The 26729-nt window shown below is 37.1% G+C and overlaps 2 protein-coding genes and 2 long non-coding RNA genes across 6 annotated transcripts in view; all 4 read right to left on the bottom strand.

The window, feature by feature from the left end:
* Positions 1-17602, bottom strand: part of LOC110909952 (putative F-box protein At1g47730) — a 28255-nt gene extending 10653 nt beyond the window's left edge. The window contains exons 1-3 of one of the 2 annotated variants that reach the window (XR_004881411.1): positions 16286-17602; positions 15229-15244; positions 14453-14710 (exon numbers count right to left, since the gene is read on the bottom strand). Coding sequence is in view for 1 of the 2 variants with exons in the window: in XM_035984077.1 (XP_035839970.1) it covers positions 17344-17494 (151 nt within the window). In the remaining variant the exon portion in view is untranslated. Of the gene's footprint in view, positions 1-14452; positions 14711-15228; positions 15245-16285 lie in introns of those variants that run through there. The other variant, XM_035984077.1, reaches the window with a different exon arrangement.
* Positions 1576-2462, bottom strand: LOC110913107. Its single transcript, XR_002578372.2, has 3 exons — positions 2394-2462; positions 2252-2311; positions 1576-1803 (listed from the first exon to the last, which is right to left on the bottom strand). It is a non-coding gene; the product is annotated as an uncharacterized LOC110913107 (long non-coding RNA).
* LOC110913105 (beta-galactosidase 10-like) lies at positions 3094-4757 on the bottom strand. 2 transcript variants are annotated; one of them, XR_002578371.2, is made up of 6 exons: positions 4632-4757; positions 4070-4165; positions 3838-3950; positions 3463-3712; positions 3232-3387; positions 3094-3138 (listed from the first exon to the last, which is right to left on the bottom strand). XR_002578371.2 is itself a non-coding variant. In XM_035984078.1 (5 exons), exons 1-4 carry the CDS (start codon positions 4740-4742, stop codon positions 3568-3570), a joined length of 465 nt encoding a protein of 154 aa, XP_035839971.1. In that variant the 5' UTR covers positions 4743-4757; the 3' UTR covers positions 3094-3138; positions 3232-3567. The 2 variants fall into 2 exon arrangements, 1 of the variants encoding a protein (XP_035839971.1); XM_035984078.1 differs by having other exon boundaries at positions 3232-3712.
* An 846-nt stretch (positions 17603-18448) lies between the features above and the next one.
* Positions 18449-20962, bottom strand: LOC110913103. Its single transcript, XR_002578369.2, has 4 exons — positions 20794-20962; positions 20216-20283; positions 19599-19690; positions 18449-18632 (listed from the first exon to the last, which is right to left on the bottom strand). It is a non-coding gene; the product is annotated as an uncharacterized LOC110913103 (long non-coding RNA).
* Between the last annotated feature and the right edge of the window lie 5767 nt (positions 20963-26729).

Genomic DNA, 26729 nt, shown 5'->3' on the forward strand with positions numbered 1-26729 from the left:
AAACCGCATATATTAATCAAACGCTAACCAGCAAGAAGCAAGTTCGAACAACTTACAACCCGCTGAAACAACAGAAAAAAGAAAAGCAACAGAAAGGAAACTGAAACAGAAAATAAACACTACCCAACTACAACATTAAACCTGTGCCAAAATCATTAAGATTAAACGAATGAACAAAGCTACAACAGCTATCTAACTATTATTAATCGTGAGTTGTGACCCTTGGCTAAGAAGGCTTCAAAGTGGATAGCCCATATGATGACAAATAGTAAGCAAACACTAATAAGTGAGTAAAGCAAACTGCCATATTTAAAGGCAAGAACAGACAGATACTACAAAATGAAAAAAGGGCTGAATAATCTGACCCAACCCTTTTTACCTGCCCTAAAGCTACCTGATTAGACAGTAAATACACCAATTTAGAGGCTTTAAATGCAACTAAAGTCAAATAAAGTGCACATCAGATTACTATGAATGTACGGATTCAATATTCATCATTGGAAAATATATGAAGTATGAACAACAAAGAACTGGTTAAATCAACTACATAAAGATCAATTGAACATGTAATTATCCTTAATCACTGGAATCAACTGTTGGTAATGTCTAAAAACAATACGTACACACCTAAATTTGATGAGTTGGCATCTATGATAGGATGATGTTTCATCACTTCATTCTTTGAGAGACCAAACTCTTTGCATTTGAAAAGAGCCCCGTGCCTTCATCCTAAATAAAGAAACATATGACTTTTACACTTTTGTCTTTTTAACATAAATGGATATGTAAGAGTGCAAAGTGGATAACTGACCAGTTAACATTTCCTCTAAGCGTGCAAAGTGAGCCTTTGAAATCCCGTGTCTCAAACCATCCTGACCCATATTCCTGTTAGCAGGACTCTGCCCAGAAACCGAAGGATTCTGCCTACCGCCACCATTACTCATATCTTGAAGTAGTTGCTAGATCATGTGTTGTTGCATGCTAGACCTCACTCATCGCCTAACGGGTCATTTCATCGAAATAGAAACAAATATTAAAAATGGAATCTTTATCATGCCATGAACTAAGAAAGCAAGAAACATACCATGCATAACGGGTCCTAGTTTGGTCCAGCTAGGTTTTAACGATTTGGACAACGTTATACACACCCCTAACTTCAAAAAACTAAAGCCATACCTGTCTTTGTAACTGCTCAAGTCTTAGTTTTCTTTATTTGCCAGCTCATATTCACCATTGATCAAGTGTCATCGATATGGTCTAAGCCTAGAGTCAGTTCAAGTTGACACGGGTCATGTCTTATTAAAGGCCAAACCTTTTAAGAAAGTTCATAAATAGAAAATGAGTTAAATATGATCACAAAATCGGACCCGCTTGAAAATGAGTCTTTAAAGTTCCACTCTAGAAAAAATAAATTTGAGCTATTCCCCTTGAAATAAATCGACCCATTTATATGTGAATAAGTTATTCGTGCCACTCAACTCTAATCTCCAATAATCAAGTACTCAGAAAGTAAGTTTGAATAAATTAAGAAAAAACATGAACTTTCAGTAATTAAAATTCAATAATGATGGTCCGGGTCGGTTCGGGTTGAAACAGGTCTGGGTCGGCTATGTGACTCTGCCTCTGGTAGGTGGTAGCGTTTCAGTTCAGACGCAAAATCATTTATCTTTATCATCTTTTGGGGTTATAATCATATACGGTTACTTGATGTGCCGATTTCGCCATCTTTAGCCAAAAGTCTACTTTTTCCCGTATGATGCTCTCTTATCTTTTGTGGCAAGTGCATGAGAGCATCAACCTCTTCTGCACATATAAGTTTTAGAATTATAATCATATACAATTCATCAACTACTCATAAAAATTGAGCATAATATGAATGTGATTATCCAGCCCAACCCATTTGTAATTAACCATAAAAGAAAAAAAAACAATTATATAATTTGATTCAGTAGCATGCATAATTGTTACCTCTATTAATAGAGTATCCGAATACTTCATAAAACACCTCGTATTCATCACACGACCCTCAGACCACGACAAACATTCGCGATCGCCAATGACGTATTATCCAAACACGTGCGACAACAATTCGGGCTTAAAGTCCTCCAACACTCCGCCAACACGTAAACCGACTCATTCCTACTACCCACCAACATCTTCACCCTAAGATATTATTGGTTTTGAAATGAACACCCCTATACATATACACACATACATAATATACACTTTTTGGTACCATAATGTTACTCACAAGATTAAAGTGTAGCAAATATCTCCGCAAGGCAGCCATCTCTAGCTTTCTCAGATCAATCTTTTGCATAAATTACATTTTAAATTTGTCAAAATCAAACATACTACTATTTGTTTGGAATGGAGGAATAAAGTTAATATACCACGGACCCACGAGAAGTAGTAAAGGAGGCCTTAGACTGTGAGTCATGAAATGAGACCGACGAACGGTCTTGTTAAATGGTGACCCTGTTGTTGATTTACGCGAGCAGTGCCTTGATCGATGCACCTTTTTAGTATCATCAGATGCTCCTGAAAACATGGTCACAAACACAATTACTTTCTGTAGGCGGCGGGTCCATATGCAATGCAGATTTTTTTAACTTGGTTGTAGATTCAAGAACTAATATAACATACAGATATCTTAATATAACCTGATCAAGAACTAATATGGCTGTAGATTCAGGTAGTTCCGCAAGATTAGCTAGGGATTCAACTTGGGGGGGGGATAGTGCACGGTCCTCCCAACCGCCGGAGTGATCTCACTCCGGGAGCCGCTACCCGACCAAGCTAGCTCCGCGGTGACTTCCCCTTGCCGAGTTCTTACCCTGGGCGACATATGCCACTCCCAAGACTCGAACCCGGTACCTCTGGGAAGAGGTGGGTGTCGGTGGCCAACTGGGCTACCCCAGTTGGTTTAGGGATTCAACTTCGATCTGCAAAAGAACAAATACAAATATTATAAAGCCAAATGTCAACTCCCCCAAGCATATTTTCCAACAAAAAGACAAAACAGAAAACTAAATCAGGGGATAACATTACATCATATCGAGTAGCAATACCGAGTCGTAAAACTCCAAGTAACCGGTCTCTAACAGCCACTGGTAGCAGCTTCATGGGGATCAGCAACTATAGGATCCGAAATATAAGCAGAAAAGAATATCAAAGTGTAAGTACCAAATATATTATTCTTTTGAAAAAGGACATCAATATCTAACAAACCTTTTGAACAGTGTCGTCACGGTAGCCATTGAAAGAACTCATGACTGACTCATAATTTTGAGGCTTGTAGTTATTTAAAATCTCACGCGACTGAGTGATTTGCGAATCTTCATAAACCCTTTTCCGTTTCTTGTCCATGGGCCTTGCAACTTCAACCTATTATCATATCTCATATTTGTTTGTTATTCTTATGTAAATAACTTATTAAATACCAACAGTTGCTTACAGTACCTGTAGAGGATTTAGTGCGACTGTTTCAAAACCCTAGAATACGAACTTATATGGACCATAAGAAAATTAACATACATTACAATGTAATCATCAACGGATTATAGATTAGCATACCTGATGTTGCTTGATTCCTTCAGATTCAGAGGTAGGGTTTTGGTAAAGAAACATTAACCGATTTCTCACCTTGAAAGGTTCGTTGTCGGTTCTGAAGACAGTCCCAGGCACATAATGTAACCAAACAGGTATACCGCTGAATGTTTTAATGGTAAGTCATCAGGAATTTTTGAAAGAAATATTAGTTTTAATATTTAAAGCATAAAAAACTCAATATTGAAATTAAATTGAGAAACAATAGTCATGGCCTCATGGGCATACCCAAAGTTCCATTCTGCGGCAACGAATGGGCCGATCCGAAGAATCAAAAGCATACCGGCATCCTGAACTATCTTCACAAATTTGGGTAGATCGTACCTTCCACCAAAGTAGTACTAATAAAACAACATCAAGAAAACACACAAAAAAAGATTAATCAGTCAACATGAAGACAGTTGAAAGTAGCAATTTTGACTTTTTGTCAAAGTTGAAGAAAGCCTGAAATGCCACTCACATTGCCTGGTGATGGTTCATGTCCATTCCAAAATACGTACGTTTCAATCACGTCTACGCCTCCTTCTTTTGCAGTTTTTACCAATCCAGGCCACATCTAGTAACAACGGAAAGTTGTATAGTTATGTAAATATCTTATGGAATCATGTAAAGCTTCGCATTTTCAAGGAAAACTTAAATCTTGTTAAAGGAATCCGATTCGTATTAGCAGATTGAAATGAAGAACCATAAAAAACTTGATCTTTCTGTAAATCTGATTCAACTGTATCCATTATCTAAAATCACATTCTATTATCCAAAAATTACATTATGTAGTCACAAATTCACAAACTTTATCCATTATTCCTAATGTATCATCAGAAAATATAGAAAGCAACCCACTACCAATTTTATAACTTATATTCGAATTACAAAGATCTAATAGAAAAAAAACTATATTGTTGACAGATCTAATAAAATTAAGAAAAAACTATCATGTTGAAAGATCTAATAAAATTAAGAAAAAACTATATTCTTGAAGTAATAATTCAAAGCACATTCAGATCATATGGTTGAGATCTTACGGAGGGGGTGGTGGTCGAGCGACGGCTGTTGTTGCTGTGTGGGTGGAACCTATGGAGTCGAGACGATCGGAAATCACGGAGATCGGAAATCACGGCGAACCCCGTAATCATGGCGCAGCAACGATTGTCTGGTGTTGTTATTGCGATGACGGCGTTCGGAAATCACGGCAAACCCCCCAAATTTTGTGGCGGAGGAACAGATGGAGGAGCAGAAGAAGTGGCCTACGTATTTTTATAATCAAAACATTATATTCAAAAAATTTGAACTTGAAACCCTAAATCCAAACTGATAAGTAATCGAACAAAAATAATAATAAAGATGCACATACCTGATGTATAAGAAAATCGCCATCAATACGAAATCGATGCAGAGGAAGATGATCAACTGATGGATCGTCGGTTTCGGTCCCTTAATCGCAATTTGAAAATTTGAGAGGCGTGAATTAGGGTTTCCTGAATGATGGAAGAAAAGGAAATTGGGAGGCGTGGATTATATTTATGGAAACTGCAATTAATGTGATTGATATAAGATGCTAAGAGAAAAGAGAACAGAAGAATAGACTTGGATTGCCGCTCAAATACAGTCTCTGTGGAGCATGAGAATGCCAGGTGGCACTAAGTGGTTTAAGAAGATGCCAAGTGGCATAAGTTTGTTTTGTTTTAATATAGATAATAGATTGCTAATAAAAAGTTTTTTCATCAAAACAGATTCATTCAGTGAAACAGAAGAGCAACTATTATTATTTTGCCTTAATTCTTATAAATATACTAAAATGGAGTCATATACTTCTGCAAAATCTGACGATTTCAAGCAACGTTTTATTAAACAACTCGAAGACCAAGTTTTGGCTGATAGGTATACTCTTCAAGAGTTGAAGAGGTGTTTTAACGGTCTGGAAGTTGGTCTGCTGACAAGAGACCAGGTTTCGAGGGACTTGAGGGCGATGCCGACTACTTCCGTTCGTGACCTGTGTGTTGCGAGTAATATAGAATGTGGAGAAAGAGACCTGGAGTTCATGAGAAAGATCAATGAGATACATCGAGAGGTTCAGCGCTCCATGGAGTTGAAGTTAAAGTTTCTTGATTCTTGTTATTAGAGTTAGACTTGTCTGATTAGTTTTCTTTTTTGTATGTAATTGCTACTTTCTTAATACTTCATATTTTAATCGTATTAATTTGTCAGTAGTTTTTACATTCCACTGCTTCATTCCAAGCAGGGCTTTGCTCTTTAGCAGCACTTGAGTTAAGACAGTAGATTAAGTAGCAGCACCTTGTCTTCAGCAGTTGTTGTACACAAGCAGTACTTAATGGACAGTAGTTGTAGTATATAAACAATGGATGAGGGCCATCAAATGTTATAACCACTTTCAAGGGGATAGTCTAATGCAAACAGCTGCTTTATGATGAATCCACTAATGTGAACCAGTTTTGGCTCTTATTATCTGTTCCTCTGATAGGGTTCAATCCCAACAAAAGAGGCGTGTACAAAAGAGGCGCATCAAATTCAGATTATAATATATCATTTAAATTGTGGTCTTTAGTTCTATATCTTTATAAAATAATGTTAAATACAGTATGTATTAGTATTCTAATAACCATAATGATAAAAGTTTTTGTCTATGTAAACTATCATGTGAACAGATATTTGATGAATTGACATTCGCACAAACTTTCATTAAAAGCAGTCTTATTTGGCCCAAACAAAACTTGTTCTTAGTTAAGTGTAACAAATGGATTTTCTTTAGTGGATAAGATCAAAATACATCTAACATTCTATAAAAAAACATCATTAACAACACTATCTCGATGGTTAATAAAAATATTATGATATTGAAAAATAAGATCGTGGTACCTCTTCTTCTAATTTGAAAACTTTAATATTGAAATGCTGATGAAATTGTTCTTTTGCATAATTAATATAAAACTGCTATATTAGCCATAACATAAGAACAAATACACCCCAAATAGAACAAAAGCAACAAACAAACTACACAGAAGCCTATAAAAATCCAAGTTTTACAAAATTGTTCCAGCTATCTAAGGTGAGATCCGCAATTTTTCTCCTTTTAACCATCCACCGGTATGATTTCATTCTGCCTTTATATTTCCAGGAGAAGTGTTGATGCATCCATATACTTTAGTTTAAAAACCCTCTCTTCTCGGTTCTTCCAATAAAGCTCTAAAAACATTTCATAAATTCAGCCAATTTCACTACATACAAATAGAAAAAAAACGTAAATGGAAAGAACTACATTGATATGAAACCACCAAATCACAAAACCACTTTATTACCCTTCGCTTCCACACTTTCAACACATCCAAACACTTTCAACACACATCCAAATAGTGGTTTCAACCACTGTTTTAACCCAACAATGGTTTCAAACCTCCGTTTTAACCGAACAGTAGTTTCAAGCAGTGGTTTGAACAAATATTATTTCAATTTTTAAACTCAACTAAAACAAATTAATAACGTTAAAAATTACGATCATTAATATACCTTCATGATGATAGCATACGCATGATTTTTCTTTGCGTTGTGGCATTCATCAAATATTAACACCTTGATAATATCCAACGTTAAGAATCTATGCCTCAATGCATTCCTTAAAATGTCAGGGGTCATCACCAATAGCTGTAACAATGATGTATAACATATACGTGTGTTCAGTTTAAATTGAAAAATAAAAACTACATGATACAACAAAGGTAAAGAGTAACACAATAAAAGTTTATTACTCGAGACTGCATTTTTCTGCCTCAGGGGTACTTTACGTATTTAATCATTAGTCAAAATTCTGATGAGATTGTATGCGGTCAATGTGAAAAAGTCAAATGTTGACTTGTCATACCTGATTCTGATATCGTTGTTTCTTCCAATCAGCAGCATTCCAAAATTCAACACCTTTTTCACCCCAATACTCCTCCACTTTCAAATCAAGGTGCTTTCTCACATACTCCGCTTGCTAATAAGACAGACAAAGCCTCCATTAGTATGCTTTAACCACATGTTGAAAACATGTTCAAGCAACAACTAAGTCAACCGACATACCTGTTTGACCAATACAACAGTGGGTACCAACTACCAAGAACACAACAATACACGGGGAGGGTTTTTTCAGCAGATAAGCGTAGTGACATAAAAGCATAATCGCGATCAACGTCTTGCCTGATCCCGTCTCCAAGAACACTATAGTGTTCTCCTTAATTCCCTAAGCTAATGCTTCTATCTGATAACTGCTATATTAGCCATAACATAAGAACAAATACACCCCAAATAGAACAAAAACAACAAACAAACTACAGAGAAGCCTATACAAAACCACTTGATATGAAACCACCAAATCACAAAACCACTTTATTACCCTTCGCTTCCACACTTTCAACACACATCCAAACAGTGGTTCCAACCACTGTTTTAACCCAACAATGGTTTCAAACCTCAGATTAGGAGGTCGGTGACATTGTCGAGGGTTGTCAGGAAATGCTATCACTTTGCATTTCCTGACAACCTCGACAACGTCACCAACCCCTCCAAGTTTTCCACCAAAACACTCTCACTGGTTGCTTCTTCAACAAAGTTACATACAGCCTCAAAAACTTGGATTTCTTACAGTTACATCGCTTGCAAGCCTCCACCTCTCCAGCAGTTTCCGCTCTACGCCTATAAAATTCAACCAAAACGTTAATAACCATTACGCTTAGCATATTGAAACGTTATACACCGACACTATAATGATCTATATATCTATATATAAAACTGAAAATCATACCTGAAAGTCTTTCTTCTTGCCACCAGACCTTTCTCCGATAACGTTGTCATCAATTCTACTTCACCTTTATAAGCAAGAACATATCTTCCTTTATAATAACTAATAACTAATAACTCTTAAGTTGGTTCTCATACCTGAAACTCTTTCTTCTTCTACCACAGATACATACTGAAACTCTTTCTTCTCATATTTTTTAACTCTGTATAAGATTATACTGCACAAATATCAGCTCATAAAACTCTGCCAAACATAAATGCTTTTTAACCTAGTGAAATTAGCTCATAATACTCTGCCAAACATAAATGCTTTTTATCCCCTAGGTTATTAATGATATATGTTTGTTTATGGGCTCATAATCTACACATCGAGGGTCAGGTAACGATTAACAACAGGTCATACAAATACAATAATATTCAAATCGATGGTAAAGATGATGAATAAATAGTACATGAGGGTCAAGATTCGGTGTAATATTCAACTACCTGTGCCCTGATGACTCTAAAAACCCTAATATGGTTCCAGTAAATAAAAAGTAAGAAAAGGCAAGAAAACCAAGATTGAATGTTACCAAAGAGATGGAATTGTACCTTTGATGAAGATTTCGTAAGGCTGAAGGACGGCAGACAGAGTTAGGGCAGAAGATTTCGATATGAAGAAGAAATTGAAATAATTCCAGATTCTTGCCAAAGAAGAAAGATTTATCTTTCAAAAAAGGGGCCTGCTATTGTGAATCGAATGATTTATCTTTCAAAAGACTGTGAATTTTAGAGAGAGAGAGTTGAGAGAGAAATTGATTAGAGAGGGTAATTGATTGAAGAAGATGATAGGTTATATATCTGGAGCCATAATTTTGAATTTTGAATTTGGAGCCATAATTTTGATTTTGAATCATCTGTGGTTGATTTTGAATCATCAGTTCGTGACTTTTGGAGTTGGCCAGTGGTTTGGATGATCATCAGTGTTTGCCCTTTTGCCCATTTAGATACTGATTATATATTTTAGATAGATTATTAATTAATAGATATGATTACTTGTTACAGTGCATTAATTGCTGATTTCTTCTCCCCATGCAATTTCAAACTTCCCTCCTAAAGAAATCTCTTATTTACTAATAATAAAATCTGATTATATATTTTAGAAAGATTTATACATATCTAAATATTGAAAAAGGAATTATGACATCAGCGATTACATGTGGCATACCTTAGAAATTGACACATAGGCAGTTTTACATCAGCTCATAATCTCTTATTATAGATAGTATAGATTAATGAACACAACTTGAAAATTCGCTATAGTTAAAAACACCAAAGTGTTAACTTAGGTGGTGTTTGTTTTTTTAGAGGTAAAACGTCTGCAGTCTGTGGACCACATCTGCAGACATCTGTAGCTGAAAATGTGGACCAAACCTCTACAGTCTGCAAGAAGAAGACTGTTTGTTTTATAACTTCTGCAAGCTATTAACAATAACATAACCAAAATTCAGAATTTAAACACCTGTAATCAAGTTATTAACATAATCAAAATTCAGAATTTCAACACATATAATCAACTTATTAACATAATCAAAACCCATATAATCAAATCACAAGTGAGTAAACCCAGATGCTAATTCAACAAAAAATGAACTTTAGCATCTGAATGAATAAACAAAAATTACCACCATTGTCAAACTAGTGACATAAACAGAGAACCCAAATCATGAAATCAAAAAACAAAAATTGAAGTTTAGCATCTGAATTACACCCAACATGTTGAATCTCAATAAGTTAACAATAAAAATAAGGAAAAATTACACTTTTCATCCTTTATGTTTGTAGCAGGTTGCAATGGATGACCTTTAACTTTAATAATTACAGTCACAGTCCTTTATTTGCAAAACATGTTACACCCTAGGTCCTTTGACCCTAACCTGGTTAAAACTTTCAGTTAAATAAGGTCATGTACAACCTATGTGAGGGCAAAACAGTCATTTAATATAAAAAAAGAATCTCAAAATTTAAAAACTTATAAATCTAAACTATCATCTTCATCTCCTGTACATTCTCTCTCTCCTTTACATTTTCTCTCCCTCTCTACGTATCTCCATCACCCACCACTGTATCTCAACCACACCCCCTCACAAAACCCCAACTCAAAACCTTAATCCTCCCCCACTACAACAACAACAAGTTCTCCAACCTCCTCCAAAACGTCGTCGCTTCACCATATGTCCTCCTCATCGCCGCCCTCAACCTCAGCCATGAAAACCCACCAACCATTAACTCAGTCTTCGCCAATTTCTTCAACATTTCACAAATGTCCGATGACCTCATCAACAACACGTTCAAGATCGTCCTTCTTCATCACCCTCTCTTCAACATTTCACAAGCCCTAGCTTCCTGATTTCAAAATTAAGTGTATATGTTATGTTATTGCTTGAAATTAAGTTAGGGCTTTTGTCAAGTAGGATGACAAGAACAAATTGCATATAAATAAGCCTACCTCAGAGCTCGGCAAGAACGAATTTGAAAAGTTAACCGGTGTTATTTCTTTTCCGGCGAAGCTTGGGTGAATTGTAGAGAAGAATTTGGATGTAAATTGAGTTGAGACCAGTTGGAGAAGGGTCAGAGGAGTCGTATATATACTAATTCAAAGTCAGTTATGCATCAGAATCGTAATAGGACTTTCGGATGTTCATTGAGTTACCGGATAGTGACGAAGAGCAATTTATACGCGATGAAAACTTGGTAGTAGGTTGGTATTGGGTGCCCTAATTTCACCAATCCACAGGTTATAATTCAATTCACTCGTTAAAATCATCAGCTTTCATCTGGATTTTGTTTTAGTATTATGATTTCATAGTTGATCTGGTTACATCTTGTTTGAATCATGTTATAATTCAGTTTACACAAATCAGAACTAGTAGTTGTTGTTTTCGTTTAGATTTTGTTTGAATCGAATAGTGATTGTTTGGCAGTGGGTGAGTGACAGTTGGTGGTGGCTGGATTTGGTGGTTGGTTGGAGAGGGAGAGCTAGTTGAAATAGACAAGGGGTAAAATGACATAAATGTCCTCACATGAGGTGCACATGCTCTGACTTAACATAAAATTTTAACCTGGTTAGTGTTAAAGGACGAAAGGTGTAATGAGTTTTGCAAATAAAGGACTGTGACTGTAATTATTAAAGTTAAAGGTCATCCATTGCAACCTGACACAAACATAAAGGACGAAAAGTGTAATTTTTCCTAAAATTAAAGAAAGGGTTGTCATCAAGAAACACACAATGATAAACCAACCTCTCAAGAATGGTATATTGAGGAAGAATACCGCTACGCCTACGGTAGAGCATGGTTGTCATCGACGCCGCTGGATCTACCACAAGCACAGCCACTAGCCTGAATAACAATTATGCCAACTGTCCGGTGCAAGATATCTATGGAGAGGAAAGGTGGTGGCGGCGGCGGCCGGTAGGAGGAGACGAACGGCGGCGCGACGGGGGTGTGGGAGGTTTGGGGGAGGAGTGGTGGTGGCGGCAACACGACGGGGTTGTGGGAGGAGAGGTGGTGGCGGCGGCGATGTGGGAGGAAAGGTGGTGGCGATGGCGGTGGCAGGGAAGAAGAAGGGAGGTGGAGGAGGGGTTAGGGTTCTGTGTGTTTTGTGAAGAGGTGAGAAGAGTTGAGAAGATGGTAGTCCATGTCTGCACCAAAAAGTGGTGAGACAGAGCTTTTTGAATGATTTGTCTTCTAAAAAACAAACACGCTGCAGACCCTTACGTCTACGCGTGGTCTGCGTGGGGAAGACAAAAGAGGTTGTGAAATACTTTTCTTAAAAAACAAACACCACCTTCTTTTTTGAGTTAACTTCCATTTTGCTCTCTGTGATTTGGTCATTTTTACGGTTTTGCCCCAATAGTTTAAAAATAGACATTTTCCTCCCTGATTTTTCTAACTTATCGTCATTTTACTCCCCACCTCTAACTCTATCCAAAAAATCCATTAACTAGAAAGATATTTTGGTGATTTTATAGATAAAAGCAAGGGCATGTAAGTCTTTTCACCTAAATAAACCTATAACTTGTTGATTTACATGTATATAAGTAATTCTTTTCGGATCCCCATCTTTCCAACCACTCTTTCTACCTGCCACCACCATCCACAACCATCCACCACCAGCTGCAACTACTACCTGCCGACCACGACTACCGCGACTTTTACCTAAATGTTTTAATTGAGTTAGAGCCGGGGTAAACTACCGAAATACCCCTACTTTTAATTGAACGTTTTAACTGAGTTAGAGCTAGAGAGCAAACTGGCGACAAACTCAAAAGATTAGGGAGGAAAATGATTATTTTTAAACTATTAGAGCAAAACCGTTAAAATGACCAAACCACAGGGAGCAAAACGAAAATTAACTCTCCTTTTTTTGTTCTGTTTGGCTAATATACCTTCTTCTATAACGTATGCATAAGAATGTGAAGTTTTAATATCCTAGATTTTGATAAATTATTTAGGTGAATGTAATAGTGATGTAACATCTTTTTTAGATGAATCATTATTGCCATTATTTACCATCTATGCAAATAGTTACCAAAACCTTAAAGATTGAGTTGATGGAAGACACAATCAACAAGATCGAAGAAAAGAACGGCCAATGATTTAAATTGTTGTATAAAGTCTTAAAAAGGAATTATATAAAACTCGAAAGAAATTTGCTTAGTAGTTAAATTATATAAACAAAACCAGAAATAAGGATTCAACATTAGAATAACCAAATGAAAGCCTAAAATGACTAAAGCAAGCATATTAGAATATAATGTACTTTACATTTGGCTTCGAACCTCATCAAAACAACATATGTGAAAACTATTTTTTTATAAATAAATTACTTATTGTAGGATAATGTTATAATGTGTTTTATACTTTTATAGAATAGATTAAACTCTCTTCTTGATAAAATGAAAGGCCACTAAATTTTTTAATTGAAAAATAAAGGCTTTAATACCAATTTGATAGAATGAAAGCACACTTAAAAAATTAATAAGGGTCTGTTTGGTATGGGGTAATTGAATGGACGGCGGAATGGAATGGACGAGATAATGGAATGGATGAGGTAATGGAATTCATCATTACCATTCCATGTCTTGTTTGGTTACCATGTGTGAATGGAATGGACAATTACTTTTTGTTGTTTAGTATGCGAAAAAAGACGAAGGAATAAAATCAGATGGCGGTGGTTAGTGATGGGCGATGATGGGGCGTGGTGCTAGGTGTTAGTTGTAGCGGCGGTGGTGGACGACGGTGGCGGCGGTGGCGATGGTGGTGGCAGGGGTGGTCGGGGGTGGTAGCGGTGGGTGGTGGCGGTTGATAGCGGTGGCGGCGGTGATCGGAGGTTGCAGTGGCAATGGTGGCGGCGATGATCGAAGGTGGGTGGTGGCGATGATCAGAGGTGGCAGTGGCGGCGACGGCGGTGGCAAGGACGGAGGTGGGTGGCGGCGGTAGGTGGTGGCAGCGGCGGTAGCGGGTGGCGGCAGAGGTGGGTGACAGTGGTGGTGTGTGCTAGCAACGGTGGTGGGTTGTAGTGTTGTTAATGAAGGGTGAAAAGGGAATGGAATTGAAAAAAAACAGGAGGGATGGATGGATTGATTTTGAGGGAATGGAATGCATTTTGGAATGGACGATTCCATTCCATCGACCAACCAAACACTCTTTTTTCATTCCGTTACAATGGTCCATTCCATTCCACCTCTCATTCCTCCATATCAAACGCTACCTAAAAGATTAAAGGCTTCAGTACTACACTTGATTGTATCATATTTCTTCAATAGCACCACTTACTAGGTTTTTTTAAACCATAATTCTAATCTACCCCTCTTAACGAGTCATCTGCAAGATTTAAACATTTCACCCTTTTTATATAGGTGATCAGGTGAGGCACCTTACTACCAAACCGTGTCCGTAAGTTAACCACTTATTAGTAACAATAATTCAATAACTAGAGATACTAGTAACTAGGGCTATAAACGAAACGTAAACAAACACAAATGAACGTGAACTAATACAAACGACCATAAATGAACATATACTAATTTGAGAATAAAAATAACATTTTCAATTCCCAAACACTAGACATGACATATCACACAAAATTAAATAACGAAGTATGTGACATAACTATCCGAAAAAAACATAACATGATAATCGCAAACATATCTCGAAATGAGGTCTCAAAGTTGTAATTTCCCCAAATACATAACTAGACTCCATTAGCCATCAAGCTTGATCACCGCTATTATCAATGTGTTGATCTACTGGTGATGGCAACATACTTCCGGATAGGGGTGTAAACGAGCCGGGCCGAGCCCGAGCTCGACCAGGCTCGAGCTCGGCTCGTTAGATTTTTTTGAAGCTCGAGCTCGAGCTCGGCTCGGTTCGAGCCTACTTCTTTGAGCTCGAGCTCGGCTCGCGAGTAAAACCCAAAGCTCGAGTTCGGCTCGACTCGGCTCGAACTATTTGGAGAACAACCTTAAACGAGCTAAAAGCTTGGCTCGAGCTCACTTCAACATCGCTTAAACGAGCCAAAGCTCGGCTCGAGCTCGGCTCATCAATGTTATCATCATTATTAATATATTATATATAAAAAAAATAAAATTTTGTATGGGCTCGTTTAGGCTCGCGAGCCTAAACAAGCTTTGTATTTCAGGCTCGAGCTCGGGCTCGATAACAAAACGAGCTCTATTTCAGGCTCGAGCTCGGGCTCGGGCTCGTTAAGGCTCGGCTCGTTCGAGCTTTTAACCGAGCCGATCACGAGTACCTCTCGAGCCTCTGGGCTTGTTTACACCCCTACTTCCGGACCTCTATTCCTGAAATATATAAAAAAAATTGTATGTCAAAAGAGATATCAGTGAATCCAACACCAAGAAATATTCCAAATTCACAGGTGATGACCAAAGAGAAAGGTTCAAAAGCAAGAAACATTCCAAATTCACAATGATGGTATAGATATTATTAGATGACCTGAAATCTTAGGTACTGTGCAATAAATTTTAACATATATGAATTTTCCTGCCACTTAAAAGCGTTTGGCGATCCAAAGCATTTTGATCCCAAAAGCTGATGTGTGTGCATCACATACGCAAGGCGTTCCTTATAAAAGAAAAAAAAGACTAACCTTATCTTGAAGACAGCACAAGATGGATCATAAATGTATCACATAACTTAGGACAAAAGAAGACTGAATGCACACCATAATCACAAAAAAAAAAGCAAAAACAAACAGGAATCTTGCAATCAGAACATAGTTTGTGACAACAAGGATCATTGGCGAAGCTTGGGGGTTGATTTTTCCCAATTCCGTGGGGGCGAAAACGTATATACCTAAAAATTTCTATACGAAGGTACTGTTCATAACACTACGCGTCGAAAAGTTCGCGCCGGGGGGGGGGGGGGGGGGGGGGGGGGCGCTCCTGCCCCAAGGAAGTTGCGCCCCTGACAAGGATGTTGTTAGTGGGCAGCTAAATCGATGATAATATATATATTTTTTTATTTTCAATAAGCTGAAGTAACACCATGTTCGTGTAAAGAATGTAAGCATCTTGCAAACAAGTAGCCTGTGTGATCATCATAATGACATTTATGTATTTATTGATTCAGTCACTTTACGACAACTAACACATATAAATATGAGGTTTGTTCTAGTTATACACAAAAGGCATACGGTTGAATCGAAAAGTGTAATAGAACTAGAATAACTAAAATTCAGTTTTTGGAAACATGGGGTGCTTTATGAACATAACAAACATGCAGTGACGTATGTTATGAGACCAAATCATCTTGAAATTTGAATATCATCTAGCGTTGCATAAATAAAGCACAAGAACTGTTTTCAAGCTATTGCTTTATACCTTGCTTGCATGACTCAAAAGCCATCTGCTCTTAGCTCTTCATATGAGTTTTTTAAAAACGCGTTTCCCGTTTCCAAAAATCGTTAACGATGGTTGATCAAGCAGAAGTAGCGTTTCCATGTAGGAATGCACATAAATACCTACATTGTGTGTCTCACGCGATATCCCCAAATTACTAATGTGTTTTAAGTTACGTTCATAAACAACAAGGGATCGCGCTTTCCGATCATCGTCTATAACTTCCATTACAAGTTCACCACTCTTCCTAAATTCATGTATTTTCAATATTGTTGCATCTGGCGAGTGAAAAGTGAATAATTTTGTAAACGATTTTGGTACACCATCCTGTATCATCCATACACTGTAAACTGCATTAACCATCCCGACAATACCTTTAACCAAAACAAGAGACTCCCTTAGATTATATAAGTGCAAATCCCACATAGAAGTTTCATACACAAAATTATCCAGGAGGTTTGCTTCTCCAAATTCTTCGCTTGTCATATCAAATGAAATAATCATATTATAAGCTTCAATTTCAGCATCTACGGTACTCCTATCAGTAGCAAGCCAGTAATAAACCCCGTCTACACAAACCCCATCTTCACTTTCTAAAATAATCGATTTACGAGGGAGATTGCTGCTATTTAGACTTCTCCACACCCCCGTGCTTAACGTAAAAATCTCAACTTGCCAAGGGATGTAATTTACACTTTCCATATTCGTAAACCTATTACTATGTCTAATCTTGACAATCTTCGGGTCACTCGACTCAATACAAACCCCAAACCCGAGCACGGTTTGAAACATCATATCATCTACGACATTAGGCACAATAACAACAACAGCTTTTCTAATCAAAGGATTCCAAATAACAAGTTTTCTGTCGTTATACAAACACAACAGACCATGAGAACTACCTATTTGTCTATAACGTCTAAGCATCTTAACGAACAGAGGAAGAGTGAGGGGGACTCTGTCTTGCGGGAAAGTGTTGTCATCAACGATTGAAACGCAATTAGGATGATCAACAGAGAGATAGTTATACACAAGTAGATGTTGCTGTTGGGAGCTGTAATGAGTGATGAAATCGGAGCTATCGATGAGAGATTTCCATGATTTGGAGACTGATCGGAATCGGATCAGTGATTTCACCGGAAGATGTTTGATGATTTCCTCTTGAATCTCGAAAGGCACGTTGTCTGACATCTTGATTTTGATTTTGATTACGAGCTCACCATATGAATTTCTAGGGTTTTGACAATTTGGGGATTTTAGGTGGAACGATGTACCACTTTTTTTTGTAGGGCGGGTTGTAAAAGCATGGTCTTCATTTTCACTTTTGTTAATCTTAATGAGAAATTAAGCATGTGGTCTTAATTTTATGTTTAATTGTAACACATTAGTCCATACGTTATGTGATAAGTTAATTAACTTTATGAAAAGTCGTGTTTTGACATATCCAATTGAACTTAGTGTAACCTATATGAGCATTACGATTTGATCAAAACGTGAAGTAATTATCGCTTGCCTTCTATGTGATGGATGATCCATATGCGTTCAAAGACAATGAAAACCCGTGTTATAGTTAATCGTAACTATATGAAAATGAATATTCTTGGCATGCTAACTAAACTTAAAGTAACCGTATGAAAATGAATATTCTGGGCATGCTAGCTAAACTCAAAAACACATGATGATTTATAGTTAAGTATTATATGTTAGTCTTTCGTATTTAATTTGATATAAAAGTATAATGTTAACTTTTTGCAATTGGACAAACGGTGAACAAACTTCTCTTCATCATTATAAGTAAATTGCTAGTAATAAGGCCCGCGTGCGTTGCGGCGCGAGGACATCGCAAGTATCCAATAGATTTGTTCAAGTGTTAGGTAATGTGTTAAGCATATGAAAACGCGTGTTTCGACGTATCTGATTGAACTCAATGTAACCTATATAAGTATTGCGATTGGATCACAACTAGGGGTGCTAAACAGGTCGTGTTTGCAGGTTGGCGGGTTCAACCCGAACCCGAAAATTTTACACAACCCGAACCCGAAATCGTATCATACATAAGAACCCGAACACGACCCGAAGTTTCGTGGGTTGTGTAACACTCTAGTTATTATTTTAAAGGTTTCGTATAAATAACGAAAACCGACATGTATTTAGTGTTATGAATCCTTAGACAATTCCGAGTAAATTAAAACTTTTACAATTCATAAGCTATTCTATGAACGTGATTGGGTTCGTCGTTAAAATTTACAACGAGGCAATGTGCGGAAGCATGAGTCTTTATTGTGTTCGGTTCTTCAGTTTGATCGTCTTCCGGCATCCCATAGTGTACCTACATTTCATAAACATGAAATGCTTAGTCATACAGGGTTTTAAACGTGTCTAAACGGGTTCGAGAAACAATTGATAACAAAACAACAATTTCAACCTGACCTCCACCGTAAATTACGGTGGCACCGTAATTTACGGTGGCCACTGGTTTTACATGCCCCTACCGTAAACCAGTAGGGGGCTATCGTAAGACTTTCATCTCCACCGTAAATTACGGTGGCACCGTAATTTACGGTGGACTCTGCATCCAGCTTTTCCAATTTGCCGCAATTTTGACCCATTCATGTTTTTATCAAAAACGAAACATGTTTGTTTGATCCTTATTCTCACGGTAATCATAATTTCAATAATTTCTATCATATGAGGTTCAAGTCGCGGGTTCCTTACGTATCTTAAACCCATTTACGCTCCTATGCATATTTTGACCCGTTAAGGGTGTTTATGCATATTTTGACCATGAAACGCTCTCATTCATTTCTAGCATTATCATACAACATTTCTTATCAAGTGATCTTCCACCACAAACTTATTTGTGATGGACTTAAGGGGGAAATCTAAATAATCCGAGTTTTTCTCGTCGGATTACTAAATTTACGACAGAGACTCGTATAGAGTCATTTGACCAAAGGTTTACATCTTTTGCGACTTAATACTTATTTCAATTACTTACTTGATCGTAAAACTCGTTTCAAAACTACCTTTAAAGGTAGCTTGTCCAATTTAGCTTATAAGGGCGTTTTAGTCCGTTTAGCCAATCATTTACGATGAAGGGCTTTTGGAAGTATATTCGACCCGAAATCCCTCTTTTAACTTATGATTTTGTTTGAAAAGTCATTAAGCTTCCCAACGCAATGTTCACTATATTAAACATTTGGTTTACTTATCAAGTAACCAAATGTTTATTTTGACTTCTATTAGCACTCGTTGAACCACATATTCTAAATGAGTGTTACCCTGTTTTACATACCTGGCGCGGGTCAATATATCAACCCGTTTTTAATACCTTGCTTTTATAACCGCTAATCCATGGCGTTGCTAATACCCATTTCACATTTACTCCTGAAATAATATAACTCGACAATAATCATTAGTCGCTATTGTCAAGAGGTGATATCTTCACCTTTTGACCCGTTTGGTCTAAGTGACCGGTTAGGTTGACGAGATGGCATTTATTACCAACTCATCTATACGACTCGCTCCGGTTTACACCGTGCGGTCATTTCACCTATTGGTCGTTCCCTAACGCTTTTTAGCCTATCATAGCTTACGTCATACGGTGCCATTCAAAATCAATAGTTATGGTCAACGCGTGACCAATTTTACCGTTTTACCCTTATTGTTTGTTTTGGTTTACCCTATAAGGCAACCATTCCAACGTTTCATTTTCCATTTATCATAAAATAATCGAATTACTGATTTTAAGTCTTTTCTAAACCATCAACATGGTTTCTTGTCATGCTTGTCCAACTTGTTCCGTGCGTCTACACGCCGGAACATCATACCGCAATTATGTATTTATCTTATTCGTAACTAATACGATAAGAGGATATTCTAAAACACAAGACTAGTGTAAGCCATACTTACCTCGCACCCGAATACGCTTTTTCTTCTCGTGCTTGATTCGTTTGACCGCTTCTTTCCCAAGCCTCCACCTAGCTTGTAGAGTGTCAAACTATTATTATAATCCGTTTTAGCCCATATTTCACGTAATTAGTCAAATTAGCCAATTACGCATTTCTTTCATAAGATCCTCTTTTCAACATTCATTCAGGCATTTTAACAAACACCTTGTAGGCGAGATTTACAAGCATATTTTCTCTAATCATGTTCATCATTTTAATCAAGTTTTAGTATCAAAATCATGCCTCTATGTCTAGTGTACATGAACTACACCTAGAACTAGCATCACAACATCAAGGTTCATCCATTTAGCACCCTAATTCGAGTGTTCACCATATTTCTACAAAACTATTTAACACATGATAGGGTAATTATCAAATCCCTAGTTTGGGCCTCAATTCGTCAAGTTTTCAACTAGGGTTTGTTTCTAACGAAGATTTCATCATAATAACACTTATATACATCAATATTCATTCCAGATTTTCGATTTTGATTGTTCATCAAAATCTCAAGGTATCACCAAATTACAAAATTTGACATACCTTTCGATCCTCTTGACTCGGTGATCGTTTATACGCGTTCATGCATTGATTTGGTCTTGAATTGATCCTCCAATTTGAAGGTATTGATCAAGCTAGGGTTTGGCTCCTTGGAGCCCCTCCTGGTCGTACGCACACACACACACACTCTTAGTGTGTGTTGTGTTTTATTTCTTGATTTAATTAAAACAAGTTTCTTCACTAGGCAACCCTAGTCCCCCCATGTTTTATTTTGATCATTTGAAGCTACAACTCACTATTTATCACTTAGCCTCATACTAATAACTAGGTTAATTATCCCTAGTTAACTTAATAGGTTCGGGAAGTTATAACCCGTTATATTTTAAGTCCCGTTAACTCGGGCCTTTCATAACTTTATTGTCTCAAGCATTTATTCACTTCTTATCTAATATTAGGATTAATTATTTAAAATCCTAATATTTACCGGATAAGTTTTACCGCTAATGGTATTTTACCCGTCTTTTAGTGCTAACGGGGTTTGATTACCAAACCCGTTTTCGGGGTGTTACAAGTCTACCCCCCTTAAAGAGGTTTCGTCCTCGAAACCGGTTCTTACTTAATTTATCGAGTTCAACTCCATGTATTTGCTCTCGATAATCAATTAAGCATTTCTCATATCTTAACCGATTGCTAGTATTACCAGAAAAGTATGGTAATACTCTTTTGGTTATTAATCATCTATGTATCTTACATGACATAATGCGACTGAAAATAACGTAATCTCGTTATTTCCACTGGTTTAATTAACTTAGCGATATTCCTCGCTTTCATATCCTATCAAATTCTTTGTGAATCCGTTACTTTGACCCGTTTAAAGGTCTTTAGTGAAATATTTCACTTTTAGCAACAAATTCTTTTGTTTTCAAATTTTATCTATTCGGTTCAGCTATACCGATCCCACTGTTTTCGAGCAAACCAAATTTCTTGACTTGAATTGTTGACCTTAACTGGTCTCACTATCTAGACTTATTTGTCCAGTTTCTTTTTACCGCTTGCTTGGTCATATTGTGATTCTACTTCACATTACATTTCTTGACCGTGATTGTGTTACATCATGTTTAATTTATATCAACCTTTCATTTTTGAGAATATCACCTTTCGAATATATCATCTTGCGCCCATCAGTGTCAAGACTTGTATCTTTCATGCTTACTATTTAAATTCCTATCAGAATTTATGTTTGTAAGAACATTATTTCTTACTAAAACCGATTTTTAGTTTTAGGATCTTTTCTTTATCTTGTGTCAATCATCCATACCGGGATATTGACAGTCCGTAATTTAATCCTTTACAGTCTTAGTTTTTATGCGGGGATTCTTAACTGATTTCCTTGCTTTATTCCATATAACCCGTAGGTTTATCACTTAGCCTTATGGGCTATTTTTGATTAGACATTCACCTCTTTAAGGCGAAGTCCTTATAACCTCTTTCTAATCATGACCCGTGGGTCGTTTTGGCCCCGTAGACCTTTTGCTCTAATTAATATCTCGTAGGTTATGATGATTCCGTAGATCATCTTTTATTCGAGTCTTCCTTCAAATGTGTATACATTTATATACGCATACGGCGTTAAGGCACCATGTTTTTGTTTAACATCATTTATTATCGTTTTGATATTATCTTTGACCTTGACCGTAGTCTAAGGCTACATTCGGTTCTTTTCGGGCACATTTTCCGACTTTATGATTTCTCACGTCATTTACGCGTCGGTTTATCTGATGCTCACCATTATCCAGTTTACATATATTCGTGTTTGATTATGTCCCATTGCCGGGCTCATTATTCTCTTGCGTTTAACACTACCTTTATCTGGCTAGTGCTCATTTGTGCCATTCGACGTTATATTGTATTCAACATGTTTGACCTATTAATGTGAAATCCATCACTTATAAACAATCAACTTTATTCTTTATTCGACCCATTCGACTTCGAATAGTTGAACATATTTACTCACAATTTCTATATACGAGATTTTATAGTCATAACTCGTAATCCACGTTACTTTGATCTTTCAACCCGCGTTCACGTCTCTTGGTTTACGCATGTGTTTAATTCTTACCCATCCACCGGGTGTTTTACCGAAATTGTTATTATTGCAACCCTCCCGGTATGCATTAAGACCTCGCTTCGGTTTTTATATTCTGACTTTATCTTTAAGTTCGATGTTTTACAAAAATGACCCGTTAAGAAACATATTTGCATTTTCCGGGTTCGAGTGTAAGTACACCCCCTCCCAATGCATATCTAACTCATCTTACATGTTTACATTCTCCGGGTTCGAGTGTAAGTATCACTCCCTCCCAATATTTGTCTAAATCGTTTTACATGCTTGATGTTGTCTGGGTTTGAGTGTAAGTACACTCCCTCCCAATACTTGTCTAAATCATTTTACATGCTTGATGTTTGCCCCTTCACCCGGGCTCATTATCCTAATGTAATACGCCCCCGTCACTTGGTTGTGCGTTTACATTATTATCAAATATTTTGCTTATCTGATTCATTTGGGTACTTTTCAATTAGTCCCATTCACCCTGCCCTTACTACATCGGATGTAAACGTGTCCGCCATAAGAAGTTCATGGTATCATATGCCGCTACTTACTTGGCCAGAGTAAGCGATTAACACATGACACGCATGACCTTTTTACAGTTTTCACATCACGCCCTATGTAAGTAATACCTCTATCTGTTTTTCTTGGAAACAATATCCCGGATAGGTTTTCTATTCAGGTCTTTCCAAGTTTTCAATCTACATATGCAACTTTCAATTTCTACATATCTGTTGCATATTACTATTTATGCAATGATTTAAAACGTGCACCTGATAATGCTTGCCCTAACGGGCTTCTCTTGCCATTAGCCTTGTTCGCGGTCGTTACGCGATTTAGTCCTTGATGGGCATGTTCCTCTTGTCATGCCTCGGACTGCTCCTCTATCACATCTTGCATTTGTTTAACCTTTGCCATCTTTAAATGTAAGTGTCCTTCAATCAAGACATTCACAAAGTTAGTAATGTCAACTTTACTAAATGCCCGTATCATAGTACAAGGCTTTTGTACTATATGTGTCAACGCACGAAATGTTGTTAACCATTTCTATCATTTAATTTGGGGTAACGTGTATTTCACGATAACCCTATGTGTTGTTTACAACACTTTAATACGCTAAACGATTAACATACATACGCTTACCGGATTTGCGATCAAGCCTCGAACCGAACACACCTTACTCTTTAACCATGAGCTCTGATTACCAACTTGTAACACTCTAGTTATTATTTTAAAGGTTTCGTATAAATAACGAAAACCGACATGTATTTAGTGTTATGAATCCTTAGACAATTCCGAGTAAATTAAAACTTTTACAATTCATAAGCTATTCTATGAACGTGATTGGGTTCGTCGTTAAAATTTACAACGAGGCAATGTGCGGAAGCATGAGTCTTTATTGTGTTCGGTTCTTCAGTTTGATCGTCTTCCGGCATCCCATAGTGTACCTACATTTCATAAACATGAAATGCTTAGTCATACAGGGTTTTAAACGTGTCTAAACGGGTTCGAGAAACAATTGATAACAAAACAACAATTTCAACCTGACCTCCACCGTAAATTACGGTGGCACCGTAATTTACGGTGGCCACTGGTTTTACATGCCCCTACCGTAAACCAGTAGGGGGCTATCGTAAGACTTTCATCTCCACCGTAAATTACGGTGGCACCGTAATTTACGGTGGACTCTGCATCCAGCTTTTCTAATTTGCCGCAATTTTGACCCATTCATGTTTTTATCAAAAACGAAACATGTTTGTTTGATCCTTATTCTCACGGTAATCATAATTTCAATAATTTCTATCATATGAGGTTCAAGTCGCGGGTTCCTTACGTATCTTAAACCCATTTACGCTCCTATGCATATTTTGACCCGTTAAGGGTGTTTATGCATATTTTGACCATGAAACGCTCTCATTCATTTCTAGCATTATCATACAACATTTCTTATCAAGTGATCTTCCACCACAAACTTATTTGTGATGGACTTAAGGGGGAAATCTAAATAATCCGAGTTTTTCTCGTCGGATTACTAAATTTACGACAGAGACTCGTATAGAGTCATTTGACCAAAGGTTTACATCTTTTGCGACTTAATACTTATTTCAATTACTTACTTGATCGTAAAACTCGTTTCAAAACTACCTTTAAAGGTAGCTTGTCCAATTTAGCTTATAAGGGCGTTTTAGTCCGTTTAGCCAATCATTTACGATGAAGGGCTTTTGGAAGTATATTCGACCCGAAATCCCTCTTTTAACTTATGATTTTGTTTGAAAAGTCATTAAGCTTCCCAACGCAATGTTCACTATATTAAACATTTGGTTTACTTATCAAGTAACCAAATGTTTATTTTGACTTCTATTAGCACTCGTTGAACCACATATTCTAAATGAGTGTTACCCTGTTTTACATACCTGGCGCGGGTCAATATATCAACCCGTTTTTAATACCTTGCTTTTATAACCGCTAATCCATGGCGTTGCTAATAACCATTTCACATTTACTCCTGAAATAATATAACTCGACAATAATCATTAGTCGCTATTGTCAAGAGGTGATATCTTCACCTTTTGACCCGTTTGGTCTAAGTGACCGGTTAGGTTGACGAGATGGCATTTATTACCAACTCATCTATACGACTCGCTCCGGTTTACACCGTGCGGTCATTTCACCTATTGGTCGTTCCCTAACGCTTTTTAGCCTATCATAGCTTACGTCATACGGTGCCATTCAAAATCAATAGTTATGGTCAACGCGTGACCAATTTTACCGTTTTACCCTTATTGTTTGTTTTGGTTTACCCTATAAGGCAACCATTCCAACGTTTCATTTTCCATTTATCATAAAATAATCGAATTACTGATTTTAAGTCTTTTCTAAACCATCAACATGGTTTCTTGTCATGCTTGTCCAACTTGTTCCGTGCGTCTACACGCCGGAACATCATACCGCAATTATGTATTTATCTTATTCGTAACTAATACGATAAGAGGATATTCTAAAACACAAGACTAGTGTAAGCCATACTTACCTCGCACCCGAATACGCTTTTTCTTCTCGTGCTTGATTCGTTTGACCGCTTCTTTCCCAAGCCTCCACCTAGCTTGTAGAGTGTCAAACTATTATTATAATCCGTTTTAGCCCATATTTCACGTAATTAGTCAAATTAGCCAATTACGCATTTCTTTCATAAGATCCTCTTTTCAACATTCATTCAGGCATTTTAACAAACACCTTGTAGGCGAGATTTACAAGCATATTTTCTCTAATCATGTTCATCATTTTAATCAAGTTTTAGTATCAAAATCATGCCTCTATGTCTAGTGTACATGAACTACACCTAGAACTAGCATCACAACATCAAGGTTCATCCATTTAGCACCCTAATTCGAGTGTTCACCATATTTCTACAAAACTCATTTAACACATGATAGGGTAATTATCAAATCCCTAGTTTGGGCCTCAATTCGTCAAGTTTTCAACTAGGGTTTGTTTCTAACGAAGATTTCATCATAATAACACTTATATACATCAATATTCATTCCATATTTTCGATTTTGATTGTTCATCAAAATCTCAAGGTATCACCAAATTACAAAATTTGACATACCTTTCGATCCTCTTGACTCGGTGATCGTTTATACGCGTTCATGCATTGATTTGGTCTTGAATTGATCCTCCAATTTGAAGGTATTGATCAAGCTAGGGTTTGGCTCCTTGGAGCCCCTCCTGGTCGTACGCACACACACACACACACTCTTAGTGTGTGTTGTGTTTTATTTCTTGATTTAATTAAAACAAGTTTCTTCACTAGGCAACCCTAGTCCCCCCATGTTTTATTTTGATCATTTGAAGCTACAACTCACTATTT

Source organism: Helianthus annuus, chromosome 15, assembly GCF_002127325.2.
Source record: "Helianthus annuus cultivar XRQ/B chromosome 15, HanXRQr2.0-SUNRISE, whole genome shotgun sequence".
Classification (NCBI taxonomy): Eukaryota; Viridiplantae; Streptophyta; class Magnoliopsida; order Asterales; family Asteraceae; genus Helianthus; species Helianthus annuus.